This window comes from Bombina bombina, chromosome 5, assembly GCF_027579735.1.
Source record: "Bombina bombina isolate aBomBom1 chromosome 5, aBomBom1.pri, whole genome shotgun sequence".
Taxonomy (NCBI): domain Eukaryota; kingdom Metazoa; phylum Chordata; class Amphibia; order Anura; family Bombinatoridae; genus Bombina; species Bombina bombina.
In genome coordinates, this window is record NC_069503.1 from 519,326,132 (window position 1) to 519,342,985 (window position 16,854).

A 16,854-nucleotide genomic window follows, 5' to 3' on the forward strand; every position below is an offset into this window, starting at 1 on the left:
CTTCCAGTACACGAGCCCATTCTATGCAGGGTGAGCACAATGCCAAGGTTCTAAATCGGTAACAGCATCTCAACCCAGGGGATTGGTGGACAAATCCATATTTCACCTGGCGAGCTTACTGTAGACCAGGGAGGCCTGCAACATTTCTTTACTGAGAAAAGACCTTTTAAGGCCTGGCTGATAAATCCTTGTCTGCCCCTCTGAACCACATGTTACTGCAAGGAGGATTCAAGGCTCAGAGCAGTTAGAGGATCCCCTTTCAAACGATGAGTAGATGTTGCACTTCACTTTCACCTCACTCCTCATCAAGCAATAGAAAATTACTGAGGATAATTGCAAGTGAGAGGGAAGTGGGTGTCTTTTGTCTCCTCCTAGTGGTCAGGAGGGGAATATTGCCACACCTGATAACTTGTGGACTCTCACCATCTTATGTAAGATAACCTGAGTTGAGGCTTTATATTAAAAAAGGGGCTTCTGGGTGTTAAAACAAGGAGTCATGGCGGTCTCTAGGCCTTTTTGATTACCAGTTATAAGTGCCTAGCAAACCCCAGCCAGCAAACAGTGTAGGGATTCTACTTTTGCTGTCAACATTAATTACACTGTGCATACATGTTTTAGAAAAGTATTTTTTAAACCTCTTTTAATTAATTAGAAACAATCTACATTACACCATTTACACTGAAACAGCTTTTGACAGCAGATAGCAACCATAGGCCCAAGTCTACCCATATTTCCCATAATGTGTAAGTTTATTTAGTTCATAGGTTAGCCTTATACTTATCCCATGCCTTACTAAAGTGTCCAACAGTGGTTGTCTTTACGACCTCTAATAAAAGTTATTCCATGAATCAACTACCTCTTCTGTGAAGAAATGTTATTGCAAAGTACTTCTGAACTAACTACCCTTCAAATGGAGATCATGACACCTTGTTCTCACTGTATAATATGCTTTTGTGTTTTCAAGAATATGCACTTCGAGCAGTAAAAACTTTGAAAATAAAACAAAAAATACAACTTCAATCTCATTCACATAAACTTATTTAGCCTTTGGATTTAAATCTCTGTAGGTTATATTTCTACAAAAGAGAAATATGTATCTTTGAAGCAAAAAACATTGAGTGATTCTCATTTCCTACTTAAATTCACTTAGTGGTGGGATGCAAAAAAACATAACTGTTGATAAAAGCAATAATGAACAGAAAAGAGAAATACATTATGGCAAAACAAATATAATGGCCCATTTATGTTGACATTGCCTACCTATCCTTACCTCTCCATTGTTTGAATTGTCTCTTTGGAAACTGCAAATAAAAAAAGATAATGTAAATTCATAAAATAAACAGTGTATACACAAACTAAGAAAATGTATCTAATTGTACAAAATTAACTTTAAGTAGTTAATGACACCAGATTATATACAATCCGTATCATTAAATTAAGCAATTCGTGTAGTTAGAATAAAAAGTTTCATGCTAATAAATAAATAGAAATTAACACAAAAATAACATAATTTATGTAAGAACTTACTTGATAAATTAATTTCTTTCATATTAGCAAGAGTCCATGAGCTAGTGACACATGGGATATACATTCCTACCAGGAGGGGCAAAGTTTCCCAAACCTCAAAATGCCTATAAATACACCCCTCACCACACCCACAAAGCAGTTTAACGAATAGCCAAGAAGTGGGGTGATAAGAAAAAAAATAAGGAATTGGAATAATTGTGCTTTATACAAAAAAATCATAACCACCACAAAAAAGGGTGGGCCTCATGGACTCTTGCTAATATGAAAGAAATTAATTTATCAGGTAAGTTCTTACATAAATTATGTTTTCTTTCATGTAATTAGCAAGAGTCCATGAGCTAGTGACGTATGGGATAATGAATACCCAAGATGTGGATCTTCCACGCAAGAGTCACTAGAGAGGGAGGGATAAAATAAAGACAGCCAATTCCGCTGAAAAATAATCCATACCCAAAACAAAGTTTAAATCTTATAATGAAAAAACTGAAATTATAAGCAGAAGAATCAAACTGAAACAGCTGCCTGAAGTACTTTTCTACCAAAGACTGCTTCTGAAGAAGAAAACACATCAAAATGGTAAAATTTAGTAAAAGTATGCAAAGAAGACCAAGTTGCTGCTTTGCAAATCTGATCAACCGAAGCTTCATTCCTAAACGCCCAGGAAGTAGAAACTGACCTAGTCGAATGAGCTGTAATCCTTTGAGGCGGAGTTCTAAATGATTCAACATAAGCATGATGAATCAAAGACTTTAACCATGATGCCAAAGAAATGGCAGAAGCCTTCTGACCTTTCTTAGAACCAGAAAAGATAACAAATAGACTAGAAGTCTTTCGGAAATCTTTAGTAGCTTCAACATAATATTTCAAAGCTCTAACTACATCCAAAGAATGCAACGATCTTTCCTTAGAGTTCTTAGGATTAGGACACAATGAAGGAACTACAATTTCTCTACTAATGTTGTTAGAATTTACAACCTTAGGTAAAAATTTTAAATGAAGAAACAAAACTTTCCAAGAAAGTAATTTAATATCCAGCAAATGCATAGGTTCAAACGGAGGAGCTTGAAGAGCCCCCAGAACCAAATTCAAACTCCAAGGAGGAGAGATTGACTTAATAACAGGTTTTATACGAACCAAAGCCTGTACAAAACAATGAATATCAGGAAGATTAGCAATCTTTCTGTGAAAAAGAACAGAAAGAGCAGAGATTTGTCCTTTCAAGGAACTTGCAGACAAACCTTTATCCAAACCATCCTGAAGAAACTGTAAAATTCTAGGAATTCTAAAAGAATGCCAGGAAAAATGATGAGAAGAACACCAAGAAATGTAAGTCTTCCAGACTCGATAATATATCTTCTTAGATACAGATTTATGAGCCTGTAACATAGTATTAATTACGGAGTCAGAGAAACCTCTATGACTGAGAATCAAGCGTTCAATCTCCATACCTTCAAATTTAAGGATTTGAGATCCTGATGGAAAAAAGGACCTTGCGATAGAAGGTCTGGTCTTAACGGAAGAGTCCATGGTTGGCAAGTAGCCATCCGGACAAGATCCGCATACCAAAACCTGTGAGGCCATGCTGGAGCCACCAGCAGAACAGACGAACGCTCCTTTAGAATTTTGGAAATCACTTTTGGAAGAAGAACTAGAGGCGGAAAGATATAGGCAGGATGATACCTCCAAGGAAGTGACAATGCATCCACTGCTTCCGCCTGAGGATCCCTGGATCTGGACAGATACCTGGGAAGCTTCTTGTTTATATGAGAAGCCATCAGATCTATTTCTGGAAGTCCCCACATTTGAACATTCTGAAGAAATACCTCTGGGTGAAGTGACCACTCGCCCGGATGTAACGTCTGGCGACTAAGACAATCCGCTTCCCAATTGTCTATACCTGGGATATGAACCGCAGAAATTAGACAGGAGCTGGATTCCGCCCAAACAAGTATTTGAGATACTTCTTTCATAGCCAGAGGACTGTGAGTCCCTCCTTGATGATTGACATATGCCACGGTTGTGACATTGTCCATCTGAAAACAAATGAATGACTCTCTCTTTAGAAGAGGCCACGACTGAAGAGCTCTGAAAATCGCACGGAGTTCCAAAATGTTGATTGGTAATCTCGCCTCCTGAGATTCCCAAACCCCTTGTGCTGTCAGAGATCCCCATACAGCTCCCCAACCTGTCAGACTTGCATCTGTTGAGATCACAGTCCAGGTCGGAAGAACAAAAGAAGCCCCCATGAACTAAACGATGGTGGTCTGTCCACCACGTCAGAGAGTGTCGTACAATCGGTTTTAAAGATATTAATTGCGATATCTTTGTATAATCCCTGCACCACTGGTTCAGCATACAGAGCTGAAGAGGTCGCATGTGAAAACGAGCAAAGGGGATCGCGTCCGATGCAGCAGTCAAGACCTAGAATTTCCATGCATAAGGCTACCGAAGGGAATGATTGAAACTGAAGGTTTCGACAAGCTGAAACCAATTTCAGACGTCTTTTGTCCGTCAGCGACAGAGTCATGGACACTGAATCTATCTGGAAACCTAAAAAGGTTACCCTTGTCTGAGGAATCAACGAACTCTTTGGTAAATTGATCCTCCAACCATGTTCTCGAAGAGACGATACAAGTTGATTCGTATGAGATTCTGCTAAATGTGAAGACTGAGCAAGTACCAATATATCGTCCAAATAAGGAAATACCACAATACCCTGTTCTCTGATTACAGATAGAAGGGCACCGAGAACCTTTGAAAAAATCCTTGGAGCTGTTGCTAGGCCAAACGGCAGAGCCACAAACTGGTAATGCTTGTCTAGGAAAGAGAATCTCAGAAACTGATAGTGATCTGGATGAATCGGAATATGCAGATATGCATCTTGTAAATCTATTGTGGACATATAATGCCCTTGCTGAACAAAAGGCAGAATAGTCCTTATAGTTACCATTTTGAATGTTGGTATCCTTACATAACGATTCAATATTTTTAAATCCAGAACTGGTCTGAAGGAATTCTCCTTCTTTGGTACAATGAAGAGATTTGAGTAAAACCCCAGCCCCTGTTCCAGAACTGGAACTGGCACAATTACTCCAGCCAACTCTAGATCTGAAACACATTTCAGAAATGCTTGAGGCTTCACTGGATTTATTGGGACACGGGAAAGAATAAATCTTCTTGCAGGAGGCCTTATCTTGTAGCCTATTCTGTACAATGTTCTGAATCCAAAGATTGTGAATCGAATTGATCCAAATTTCTTTGAAAAAACGTAATCTGCCCCCTACCAGCTGAGCTGGAATGAGGGCCGCACCTTCATGTGGACTTGGGAGCTGGCTTTGGCTTTCTAAAGGGCTTGGATTTATTCCAGACTGGAGATGGTTTCCAAACTGATACTGTTCCTGTAGGGGAAGGATCAGGCTTTCGTTCCTTATTATGACGAAAGGAACGAAAACGATTAGCGGACCTAAATTTACCTTTAGATTTTTCATCCTGTGGTAAAAAAGTTCCTTTCCCCCCAGTAACGGTTGAAATAATAGAATCCAACTGTGAACCAAACAATTTATTACCCTGGAAAGAAAGGGAAAGCAAAGTTGACTTAGAAGACATATCAGCATTCCAAGTTTTAAGCCATAAAGCTCTTCTAGCTAAAATAACATAATTTATGTAAGAACTTACCTGATAAATTCATTTCTTTCATATTAGCAAGAGTCCATGAGCTAGTGACGTATGGGATATACATTCCTACCAGGAGGGGCAAAGTTTCCCAAACCTCAAAATGCCTATAAATACACCCCTCACCACACCCACAATTCAGTTTAACGAATAGCCAAGAAGTGGGGTGATAAAAAAGTGCGAAAGCATATAAAATAAGGAATTGGAATAATTGTGCTTTATACAAAAATCATAACCACCACAAAAAAAGGGCGGGCCTCATGGACTCTTGCTAATATGAAAGAAATGAATTTATCAGGTAAGTTCTTACATAAATTATGTTTTCTTTCATGTAATTAGCAAGAGTCCATGAGCTAGTGACGTATGGGATAATGACTACCCAAGATGTGGATCTTTCCACACAAGAGTCACTAGAGAGGGAGGGATAAAATAAAGACAGCCAATTCCTGCTGAAAATAATCCACACCCAAAAATAAAGTTTAATGAAAAACATAAGCAGAAGATTCAAACTGAAACCGCTGCCTGAAGTACTTTTCTACCAAAAACTGCTTCAGAAGAAGAAAATACATCAAAATGGTAGAATTTAGTAAAAGTATGCAAAGAGGACCAAGTTGCTGCTTTGCAAATCTGGTCAACCGAAGCTTCATTCCTAAACGCCCAGGAAGTAGAAACTGACCTAGTAGAATGAGCTGTAATTCTTTGAGGCGGAGTTTTACCCGACTCAACATAGGCAAGATGAATTAAAGATTTCAACCAAGATGCCAAAGAAATGGCAGAAGCTTTCTGGCCTTTTCTAGAACCGGAAAAGATAACAAATAAACTAGAAGTCTTACGGAAAGATTTCGTAGCTTCAACATAATATTTCAAAGCTCTAACAACATCCAAAGAATGCAACGATTTCTCCTTAGAATTCTTAGGATTAGGACATAATGAAGGAACCACAATTTCTCTACTAATGTTGTTGGAATTCACAACTTTAGGTAAAAATTCAAAAGAAGTTCGCAACACCGCCTTATCCTGATGAAAAATCAGAAAAGGAGACTCACAAGAAAGAGCAGATAATTCAGAAACTCTTCTGGCAGAAGAGATGGCCAAAAGGAACAAAACTTTCCAAGAAAGTAATTTAATGTCCAATGAATGCATAGGTTCAAATGGAGGAGCTTGAAGAGCTCCCAGAACCAAATTCAAACTCCAAGGAGGAGAAATTGACTTAATAACAGGTTTTATACGAACCAAAGCTTGTACAAAACAATGAATATCAGGAAGAATAGCAATCTTTCTGTGAAAAAGAACAGAAAGAGCAGAGATTTGTCCTTTCAAAGAACTTGCGGACAAACCCTTATCTAAACCATCCTGAAGAAACTGTAAAATTCTCGGTATTCTAAAAGAATGCCAAGAAAAATGATGAGAAAGACACCAAGAAATATAAGTCTTCCAGACTCTATAATATATCTCTCGAGATACAGATTTACGAGCCTGTAACATAGTATTAATCACAGAGTCAGAGAAACCTCTTTGACCAAGAATCAAGCGTTCAATCTCCATACCTTTAAATTTAAGGATTTCAGATCCTGATGGAAAAAAGGACCTTGTGACAGAAGGTCTGGTCTTAACGGAAGAGTCCACGGTTGGCAAGAGGCCATCCGGACAAGATCCGCATACCAAAACCTGTGAGGCCATGCCGGAGCTACCAGCAGAACAAACGAGCATTCCTTCAGAATCTTGGAGATTACTCTTGGAAGAAGAACTAGAGGCGGAAAGATATAGGCAGGATGATACTTCCAAGGAAGTGATAATGCATCCACTGCCTCCGCCTGAGGATCCCGGGATCTGGACAGATACCTGGGAAGTTTCTTGTTTAGATGGGACGCCATCAGATCTATTTCTGGAAGTTCCCACATTTGAACAATCTGAAGAAATACCTCTGGGTGAAGAGACCATTCGCCCGGATGCAACGTTTGGCGACTGAGATAATCCGCTTCCCAATTGTCTATACCTGGGATATGAACCGCAGAGATTAGACAGGAGCTGGATTCCGCCCAAACCAAAATTCGAGATACTTCTTTCATAGCCAGAGGACTGTGAGTCCCTCCTTGATGATTGATGTATGCCACAGTTGTGACATTGTCTGTCTGAAAACAAATGAACGATTCTCTCTTCAGAAGAGGCCAAAACTGAAGAGCTCTGAAAATTGCACGGAGTTCCAAAATATTGATCGGTAATCTCACCTCCTGAGATTCCCAAACTCCTTGTGCCGTCAGAGATCCCCACACAGCTCCCCAACCTGTGAGACTTGCATCTGTTGAAATTACAGTCCAGGTCGGAAGCACAAAAGAAGCCCCCTGAATTAAACGATGGTGATCTGTCCACCATGTTAGAGAGTGTCGAACAATCGGTTTTAAAGATATTAATTGAGATATCTTCGTGTAATCCTTGCACCATTGCTTCAGCATACAGAGCTGAAGAGGTCGCATGTGAAAACGAGCAAAGGGGATCGCGTCCGATGCAGCAGTCATAAGACCTAGAATTTCCATGCATAAGGCTACCGAAGGGAATGATTGTGACTGAAGGTTTCGACAAGCTGCAATCAATTTTAGACGTCTCTTGTCTGTTAAAGACAGAGTCATGGACACTGAATCCATCTGGAAACCCAGAAAGGTTACCTTTGTCTGAGGAATCAAAGAACTTTTTGGTAAATTGATCCTCCAACCATGATCTTGAAGAAACAACACAAGTCGATTCGTATGAGATTCTGCTAAATGTAAAGACTGAGCAAGTACCAAGCTATCGTCCAAATAAGGAAATACCACAATACCCTGTTCTCTGATTACAGACAGAAGGGCACCGAGAACCTTTGTAAAAATTCTTGGAGCTGTAGCTAGGCCAAACGGCAGAGCCACAAACTGGTAATGCTTGTCCAGAAAAGAGAATCTCAGGAACTGATAATGATCTGGATGAATCGGAATATGCAGATATGCATCCTGTAAATCTATTGTGGACATATAATTCCCTTGCTGAACAAAAGGCAAGATAGTCCTTACAGTTACCATCTTGAACGTTGGTATTCTTACATAACGATTCAATATTTTTAGATCCAGAACTGGTCTGAAGGAATTCTCCTTCTTTGGTACAATGAAGAGATTTGAATAAAACCCCATCCCCTGTTCCAGAACTGGAACTGGCATAATTACTCCAGTCAACTCTAGATCTGAAATACATTTCAGAAATGCTTGAGCTTTTACTGGATTTACTGGGACACGGGAAAGAAAAAATCTCTTTGCAGGAGGTCTCATCTTGAAACCAATTCTGTACCCTTCTGAAACAATGCTCTGAATCCAAAGATTGTGAACAGAATTGATCCAAATTTCCTTGAAAAAACGTAACCTGCCCCCTACCAGCTGAGCTGGAATGAGGGCCGCACCTTCATGTGGACTTAGAAGCAGGCTTTGCCTTTCTAGCTGGCTTGGATTTATTCCAGACTGGAGATGGTTTCCAAACTGAAACTGCTCCTGAGGATGAAGGATCAGGCTTTTGTTCTTTGTTGAAACGAAAGGAACGAAAACGATTATTAGCCCTGCTTTTACCTTTAGATTTTTTATCCTGTGGTAAAAAAGTTCCTTTCCCACCAGTAACAGTTGAAATAATGGAATCCAACTGTGAACCAAATAATTTGTTACCCTGGAAAGAAATGGAAAGTAAAGTTGATTTAGAAGCCATATCAGCATTCCAAGTTTTAAGCCATAAAGCTCTTCTAGCTAAAATAGCTAGAGACATAAACCTGACATCAACTCTGATAATATCAAAAATGGCATCACAGATAAAATTATTAGCATGCTGTAGAAGAATAATAATATCATGAGAATCATGATGTGTTACTTGTTGCGCTAAAGTTTCCAACCAGAAAGTTGAAGCTGCAGCAACATCAGCCAAAGATATAGCAGGTCTAAGAAGATTACCTGAACACAGATAAGCTTTTCTTAGAAAGGATTCAATTTTCCTATCTAAAGGATCCTTAAACGAAGTACCATCTGACGTAGGAATAGTAGTACGTTTAGCAAGGGTAGAAATAGCCCCATCAACTTTAGGGATTTTGTCCCAAAATTCTAATCTGTCAGACGGCACAGGATATAATCGCTTAAAACGTTTAGAAGGAGTAAATGAATTACCCAATTTATCCCATTCTTTGGAAATTACTGCAGAAATAGCATTAGGAACAGGAAAAACTTCTGGAATAACCACAGGAGCTTTAAATACCTTATCCAAACGTTTAGAATTAGTATCAAGAGGACCAGAATCCTCTATTTCTAAAGCAATTAGTACTTCTTTAAGTAAAGAACGAATAAATTCCATTTTAAATAAATATGAAGATTTATCAGCATCAACCTCTGAGACAGAATCCTCTGAACCAGAAGAGTCATCAGAATCAGAATGATGATGTTCATTTAAAAATTCATCTGTAGGGAGAAAAGTTTTAAAAGATTTTTTACGTTTACTAGAAGGAGAAATAACAGACATAGCCTTCTTTATGGATTCAGAAACAAAATCTCTTATATTATCAGGAACATTCTGCACCTTAGATGTTGAAGGAACTGCAACAGGCAATGGTACTTTACTAAAGGAAATATTATCTGCTTTAACAAGTTTGTCATGATAATCAATACAAACAACAGCTGGAGGAATAGCTACCAAAAGTTTACAGCAGATACACTTAGCTTTGGTAGATCCAGCACTAGACAGCGATTTTCCTGTAGTATCTTCTGACTCAGATGCAACGTGAGACATCTTGCAATATGTAAGAGAAAAAACAACATATATATAAAGCAAAATTGATCAAATTCCTTAAATGACAGTTTCAGGAATGGGAAAAAATGCCAAAGAACAAGCTTCTAGCAACCAGAAGCAATGAAAAATGAGACTTAAATAATGTGGAGACAAAAGCGACGCCCATATTTTTCGCGCCAATAAGACGCCCACATTATTTGGCGCCTAAATGCTTTTTGGCGCCAAAATGACGCCACATCTGGAACGCCGACATTTTTGGCGCAAAATAACGTCAAAAAATGACGCAACTTCCGGCGACACGTATGACGCCGGAAACGGAAACAAATTTTTTGCGCCAAAAAAGTCCGCGCCAAGAATGACGCAATAAAATGAAGCATTTTCAGCCCCCGCGAGCCTAACAGTCCACAGGGAAGAGTCAAATTGAAGGTAAGAAAAAATGATTAAATCAAATGCATTATCCCAAATATGAAACTGACTGTCTGAAAATAAGGAAAGTTGAACATTCTGAGTCAAGGCAAATAAATGTTTGAATACATATATTTAGAACTTTATAAACAAAGTGCCCAACCATAGCTTAGAGTGTCACAGAAAATAAGATTTACTTACCCCAGGACACTCATCTACATGTTTGTAGAAAGCCAAACCAGTACTGAAACGAGAATCAGCAGAGGTAATGGTATATATAAGAGTATATAGTCGATCTGAAAAGGGAGGTAAGAGATGAATCTCTACGACCGATAACAGAGAACCTATGAAATAGACCCCGTAGAAGGAGATCACTGCATTCAAATAGGCAATACTCTCCTCACATCCCTCTGACATTCACTGCACGCTGAGAGGAAAACCGGGCTCCAACTTGCTGCGGAGCGCATATCAACGTAGAATCTAGCACAAACTTTACTTCACCACCTCCATCGGAGGCAAAGTTTGTAAAACTGATTTGTGGGTGTGGTGAGGGGTGTATTTATAGGCATTTTGAGGTTTGGGAAACTTTGCCCCTCCTGGTAGGAATGTATATCCCATACGTCACTAGCTCATGGACTCTTGCTAATTACATGAAAGAAATAGGCAATTAATATATATTGGCCCATATCCCCAGGTAATGCTACCTATTTGGCTGGACAGCACTAGGAGGAGGAGGGGATTACCTATATACAGGTAACTAGGGGAGTGGTCAGTTTTGTTCCCGCAACTCAGGAAAGGGGTTCTCACTTGTAAGCAAGACACATTCCTAGTTCTCTTGGCCCTCCCTGGTAATGCTTAACAGTAAGACAATTACCAAAGCAGAATACAATAAATCAGGGTGGGGAAAAAGAAACTAGACAAAAATATATAATGCAAAGGAGACACAAATGTATTCAGTTTGAAACAAAGGATAACACTTTACAGTCAAATTCAGTAGAAGCAGATTGGCATACATTAAGCTTGTAATGCAAAATGAAGGTATGATGCAATCTCCAAACAGAAGCCTTACAAACTTCCTTTGGCATGACATCTGCTACGAAAACCCATAATGTCGCAACTACTCTAGTTGAGTGAGCTATGAGCCTGAAAACTTATAAACCCCCCACCACCACCTCACTCATACCTCATTTTTACAAATAGCCAAGTGGTGAGGTGTTTAAAAGGAGAAAAAGGCAAAATGAGGAGCAGGAAAAAAGATGTGCTGTAAACAAAAAACAATCCCCAAATGGGTGGGGCCTCGTGGACTCTCGACACCATGAAAGTAATTAATTTATCAGGTAAGATATAAATTATGTTTTCTTTCATATAAGTGGTGCGAGAGTCTACAAGCTGTTATGTATGGGATATAATACCCAAGATGTGGAAGTCCACGAGTAACAAGAAAGGGAGACATAAAATAAAAACAGCTTTTCTTGCTGAGAAATTAAATTCATAACCCAAAATAATGTCTTTAATGACAAAAAACTCATTATCTAGGCACAATAATCACACTGAGACAACTCCCTGAAGGACCTTTCTACCAAAAGCTGCTTCTGACGAGGCAAAAACATAAAAATGGTAAAATTTAGAAAAGGTATGCAGAGAAGATTAAGTGGCCACTTTGCAAATTTAATCAAATGAAGCCTCATTCTTGAAAGCCCAGGATGTGGCAACCGATCTACTAGAATGAGCTGTAATTCTCTGAGGTGGAGGCTGACTCCCCTCCAACTAAACTTTGTGAATCACAAGTTTCAACCAAGAGGCTAAAGAAATAGCAGAGGCCTTCTAGCCTTTCTTAGGACCAGAAAAAAAGAACAAACAGGCAAGAAGTCTGTCTAAAATCCTTTGAATTATCAACATAATATTCCAATGATCTAACAACATCCAAAGAATGCAAGGATTTTTCAGTAGCATTTTTTGGATTAGGACACGAGGGAACTATAATTTCCCTATTAATGTTGTGAGAGCTAACAACTTTATGTAAAAATTGGAAAGTAGTCCACAAAACAGCTTTATCTTGATAGAAAATTAGATAAGGAGACTTACAAGAGAGAAGATAATTCAGAAACTTTTCTAGCAGAAGAGATAGCCAAATAAAACAGCACTTTCTAAGAAAGTAGTTTAATGTCCAATTTATGCATAGGCTCAAAAGGAGAAGCCAGTAAAACTGTTAATACTAGGTGAAGACTCCAAGGAGTAGAAATAGGCCTAATAATAGGTTTAATCCGGATTAAAGCCTGAACAAAACAATGAACATCAGGAAGATTAGCAATTTTCTTATGAAACAATACAGAAAGGGCATATATTTGGCCCTTCAGAGAACTGGCAGATAAACTTTTATCCTAACCATTCTGTAGAAATTTAAGAATCCTAGGAATTCTAAAAGAATGCCAGTAATAATCATGGGTAGTACCTCACGAAATGTAAGTTTTCCAAATTTTGTAATAGATCTTTCTAGAAACATGCTTGCAGGCTTAAATCATAGTGTTAATCACAGAGCCAGAAAATACTCTATGACTGAGAACTAAGCGTTCAATTTCCACACCATTAAGTTTAGATCCGGATGGGAAATAGGACCTAGAGACAGAAGGTCTGGCGTTAGAGGAAGAGGCCAAGGCAGACAACTGGACATTCGGACCAGATCTACATACCAAATCCTGTGAGGCCACCCTGGGGCTATTAGGGTGTCAAATGACTGTTCCATTTCTATTTTGGAAATCACTCCAGGAAGCTTCTCTGCCTGAGGATCACTGGACCTTGCAAGGTACCTAGGAAGTTTGTTCAAATGAGAGGCCATCAGATATTTCTGGTAGGCCCCATATTTGTACAATAAGATAGAACACATCTTGATGGGGAGACCACGATCCTGGATGTAGGGACTGAAGACTGAGGTAATCTGCCTCCCAGTTGTCTACACTTGGGATGTGAATCATAGTGATGAGGCAAGAATTTATTTTAGATGATGAACTAGTTGATCAAAGATTAAAAGAAATGGGTGAAAGATTTATAGCATGAGGGTATCCAAAAAATTATGATTGAAAATGAAATTGAATATGTTAAAACTATCCCTATATCTAATCTAGTTGGCCCCAATAAAAATTAATATAAAAAAGATAATAAAAAGGAACAACATCTGATGTTTGTGTCAGAATTCAATTCACAGAGTAAGGATGTATTACGCATCATTAAGAAACATTAAAATATCCTTTCTAGATGTAATCTTGATAACCCAGAATTCTAAAAAGTCTCTATGCCTGCAGGGACAAGTATCTGCAAGAAAAATTGGTAAAAGCTAATATAGGCAGTAATAAGAAGTCAGGCTTGGGCTTTATAACTACCAAAAATCATGGATGCTATCCCTGCCTGAGTTGCTCTTGTTGTGGCAACATGACTAAAGGTAAGCTTTCTATCACCATCATAATTGGAAAAAATACACCATAAAAGGTTTTTACACTTGTCTTACCACGTACATTGTCTATATCAGTGTTTCCCAAACCCAGTCCTCAGGACCCTTAACAGGCCAAATATTCATTATATCTTAACTAGAGCACAGGTGAAATAATCAGTTCACCCATCAGCTGATTAGTTCGCCTGTGCTCTATTTAAGATATAATAAATATGTGACCTGTTAAGTTGGAAAACACTGGTCTATATGGTTACATGTCCATGTGGGAGGGTCTATATCAGAGAGTTTACAAGGACAGCCAGATTGAGTTATATAAGAAAAAAAAATGTAAGTGCCCCCCTAGCGAATCATTTTTAAAGTGCTGGTCACACCATAAGCCAATTATGTTTTAAAATAATAGATCATGTAGAAAAACCAAGAGGAGGTAATAGGGAACTTATGCAAAAACAAAGAGAATCATTCTGGATATATGAGCTAGGGACCCTTAAACCAGGAGGTATGAATAGGGAATGGGATTTATTAATATTTTTATAAAATATCTCATAATTAGATTAGATTTTTAGTTTTTCTATCTGCTTCAATGTGTAAGGTCTGATTTAGAAGGTAATTTGATTAAATGATGATCCACTAGAATTATGTTCGAGCAGGACGATTTATATACAGATCAATTAGTGATGAAATGGTTAATGTATCTTTGGTGCCATCTAGTGGTGTAAGTGTATATAAAAGTTATAGCATGACTAAGGGATTGGCTCCCGAAACGTTGTTATTTTGTTGTCTTCATAAAATATAATAAAATAATTGTTGCTGTCACCCATCTCCTCTTTTTGATTTTAAGAATTTATTTCTGCCCAAGAAAGAATTTGAGATACCTCTATCATAGCTAGGGAACTTTGAGTTCCCCCTTGATGATTGACATAAGCTACTGCCGTAATATTATATGTCTGAAAATGGAGATAAGGCTCCCTTTTCAATAGAGATTGATTGGTTACCTCGCCTCTCGAAGATTCTAAACCCATTGTGCTGTCAGAGACCCCCAGACCACTCCCCAACCTGAAAGATTTGCATCTGTGGTTAACACAGACCAGGTAGGATGAGCAAAAGAAGCCCCTTGAATAATAGATCAGTGGTTTAGCCACCAAGTCAGAGATAGGTGCACATTGGGATCTAAGAATATCTGTTGGGATATCTGAGTATAATCCTTGCACCATTGGAGCAACATACAAAGCTGAAGAGGTCTCATATAAAAACGAGCAAATGGAATTGCGTCTGAAACTGTAATCATGAGGATTAGTACTTCCATAGACTGAAGGTTCAGACAAGCTGAAATCAATAGTATTCGCCTCTTTTCTGTCAGGAAAAGAGTCATAGACACTGAATATATCTGGAAATCTAAAAAGGGTGACCATGTCTTTGAAGAAACATCAATAGTTGTTTATGTGAGAATCTGCTAAATGAAAAGATAGTACCAAGATATTGTCCAAGTAAAGAAATACTGCAATACCCTTAACGCTGATTACAGATAAAAGGGCACTGAGAACCTTGGTAAATATTCTTGGATCTTTATTATTATTATCGGTTATTTGTAGCTCGCCAACAGATTCTGCAGCGCTATAAACATAGGCGGTATTCAAGGAAACATTTATAGAGATCAAATGGGTAGTGCCAAGGGTCGCACTGTTGTAGTCAGCTCTTAAGAAGGTGATCTACAAATAGCTGGGCTCTTAGGCTTACATGCTAAGGGGGTTCAAGGAGATAGCAATGGAGGAGAGGAACTGGTATAAAGAAAGGTTAGTGTAGGTTGTATGCATCCCTGAACAGTAGAGTCTTTAGAGAGCGCTTGAAGCTTTCAAAACTAGCAGAGAGTCTTGTGCAGCGAGGCAGAGAGTTCCACAAGATGGGAGCCAGTCTGTAGAAGTCCTGTAAACGGGAATGTAAGGAGGTAACAAGAGAGGAGGAGACTAGGAGGTCATGAGCAAAGCGAAGGGGGCGGGAGGGAGAGTATCTGGAGACAAGGTCTGAGATATAGGGGGAGCAGTGCAGTTGAGGGCTTTGTATGTCAGAGTGAGAATTTTGTATTTAATCCTGGAGGCAAGAGGAAGCCAGTGAAGGGATTGGCAGAGAGGTGCAGTAGATGAAGAGCAACGTGTAAGAAAGATGAGTCTGGCAGAGGCATTTATTATGGATTGTAAAGGAGCTAGGCGGCAGATAGGGAGACCAGAGAGGACAGAATTGCAGTAATCGAGGCGGGAAAGGATGAGAGAGTGGATTTAAATCTTAATTGTGTCTTGTGTAAGGAAATTTCTAATTTTAGAGAAGTTTTTAAGGTGGAAGTAGCAGCCTTTAGCCAAGGACTGAATGTGAGGAGTGAAAGAAAGATCTGAGTCAAGTGTGACCCCAAGACAGAGGGCATGCGGGGTAGAAGAAATGATGGAGTTGTTGACAGTTATAGAGAGATTGGGGGTGGAGATTTTGGAAGAAGGGGGGGAAATAAGGAGCTCAGTTTTGCAGAGATTTAGCTTGAGGTAGTGAGAGGACATCCAGGAAGTGGATGTGAGAAAGACAGTAAGTGACACGGGTTAGCAAGGAAGGAGATAGGTCTGGTGCAGAGAAGTAAATTTGGGTGTCGTCGGCATACAAATGATATTGGAACCCGTGGAACTTTATTAGGGAACCCAATGATGACGTGTAGGTTAAAAAGAGAAGGGGACTAAGGACGGAGCCTTGCGGTACCCCAACAAAAAGTGGTGACGGGGCAGAGGAAGCCTGAGAGAAGGCTACACTAAAGGTACAGTTAGACAGGTAGGAAGAGAACCACAAGAGGGCTGTGTCACAAATACCAAAGGATTGGAGGGTTTGGAGAAAAAGAGGGTGGTCAACAGTATCAAAGGCTGTGGACAGATCAAGGAGGATAAGCAGAGAAAAGTGACCTTTTGATTTTGCTGTAAGTAGGTCATTGGTAACCTTAATGATTGCTGTCTCTGTGGAGTGACAGGGACGAAATTCAGATTGCAGTGGGTCAG

At 39.1% G+C, this 16,854-nt stretch overlaps 1 protein-coding gene across 1 annotated transcript in view; it reads right to left on the minus strand.

Moving 5' to 3' along the window:
- DPY19L1 (dpy-19 like C-mannosyltransferase 1) overlaps nt 1-16,854 on the minus strand; it is a 550,250-nt gene that overhangs the window by 69,788 nt on the left and 463,608 nt on the right. Inside the window, exon 18 of the mRNA XM_053715774.1 lies at nt 1,271-1,301. Coding sequence (XP_053571749.1) covers nt 1,271-1,301 — 31 coding nt within the window. The remainder of the gene's footprint in view (nt 1-1,270; nt 1,302-16,854) is intronic.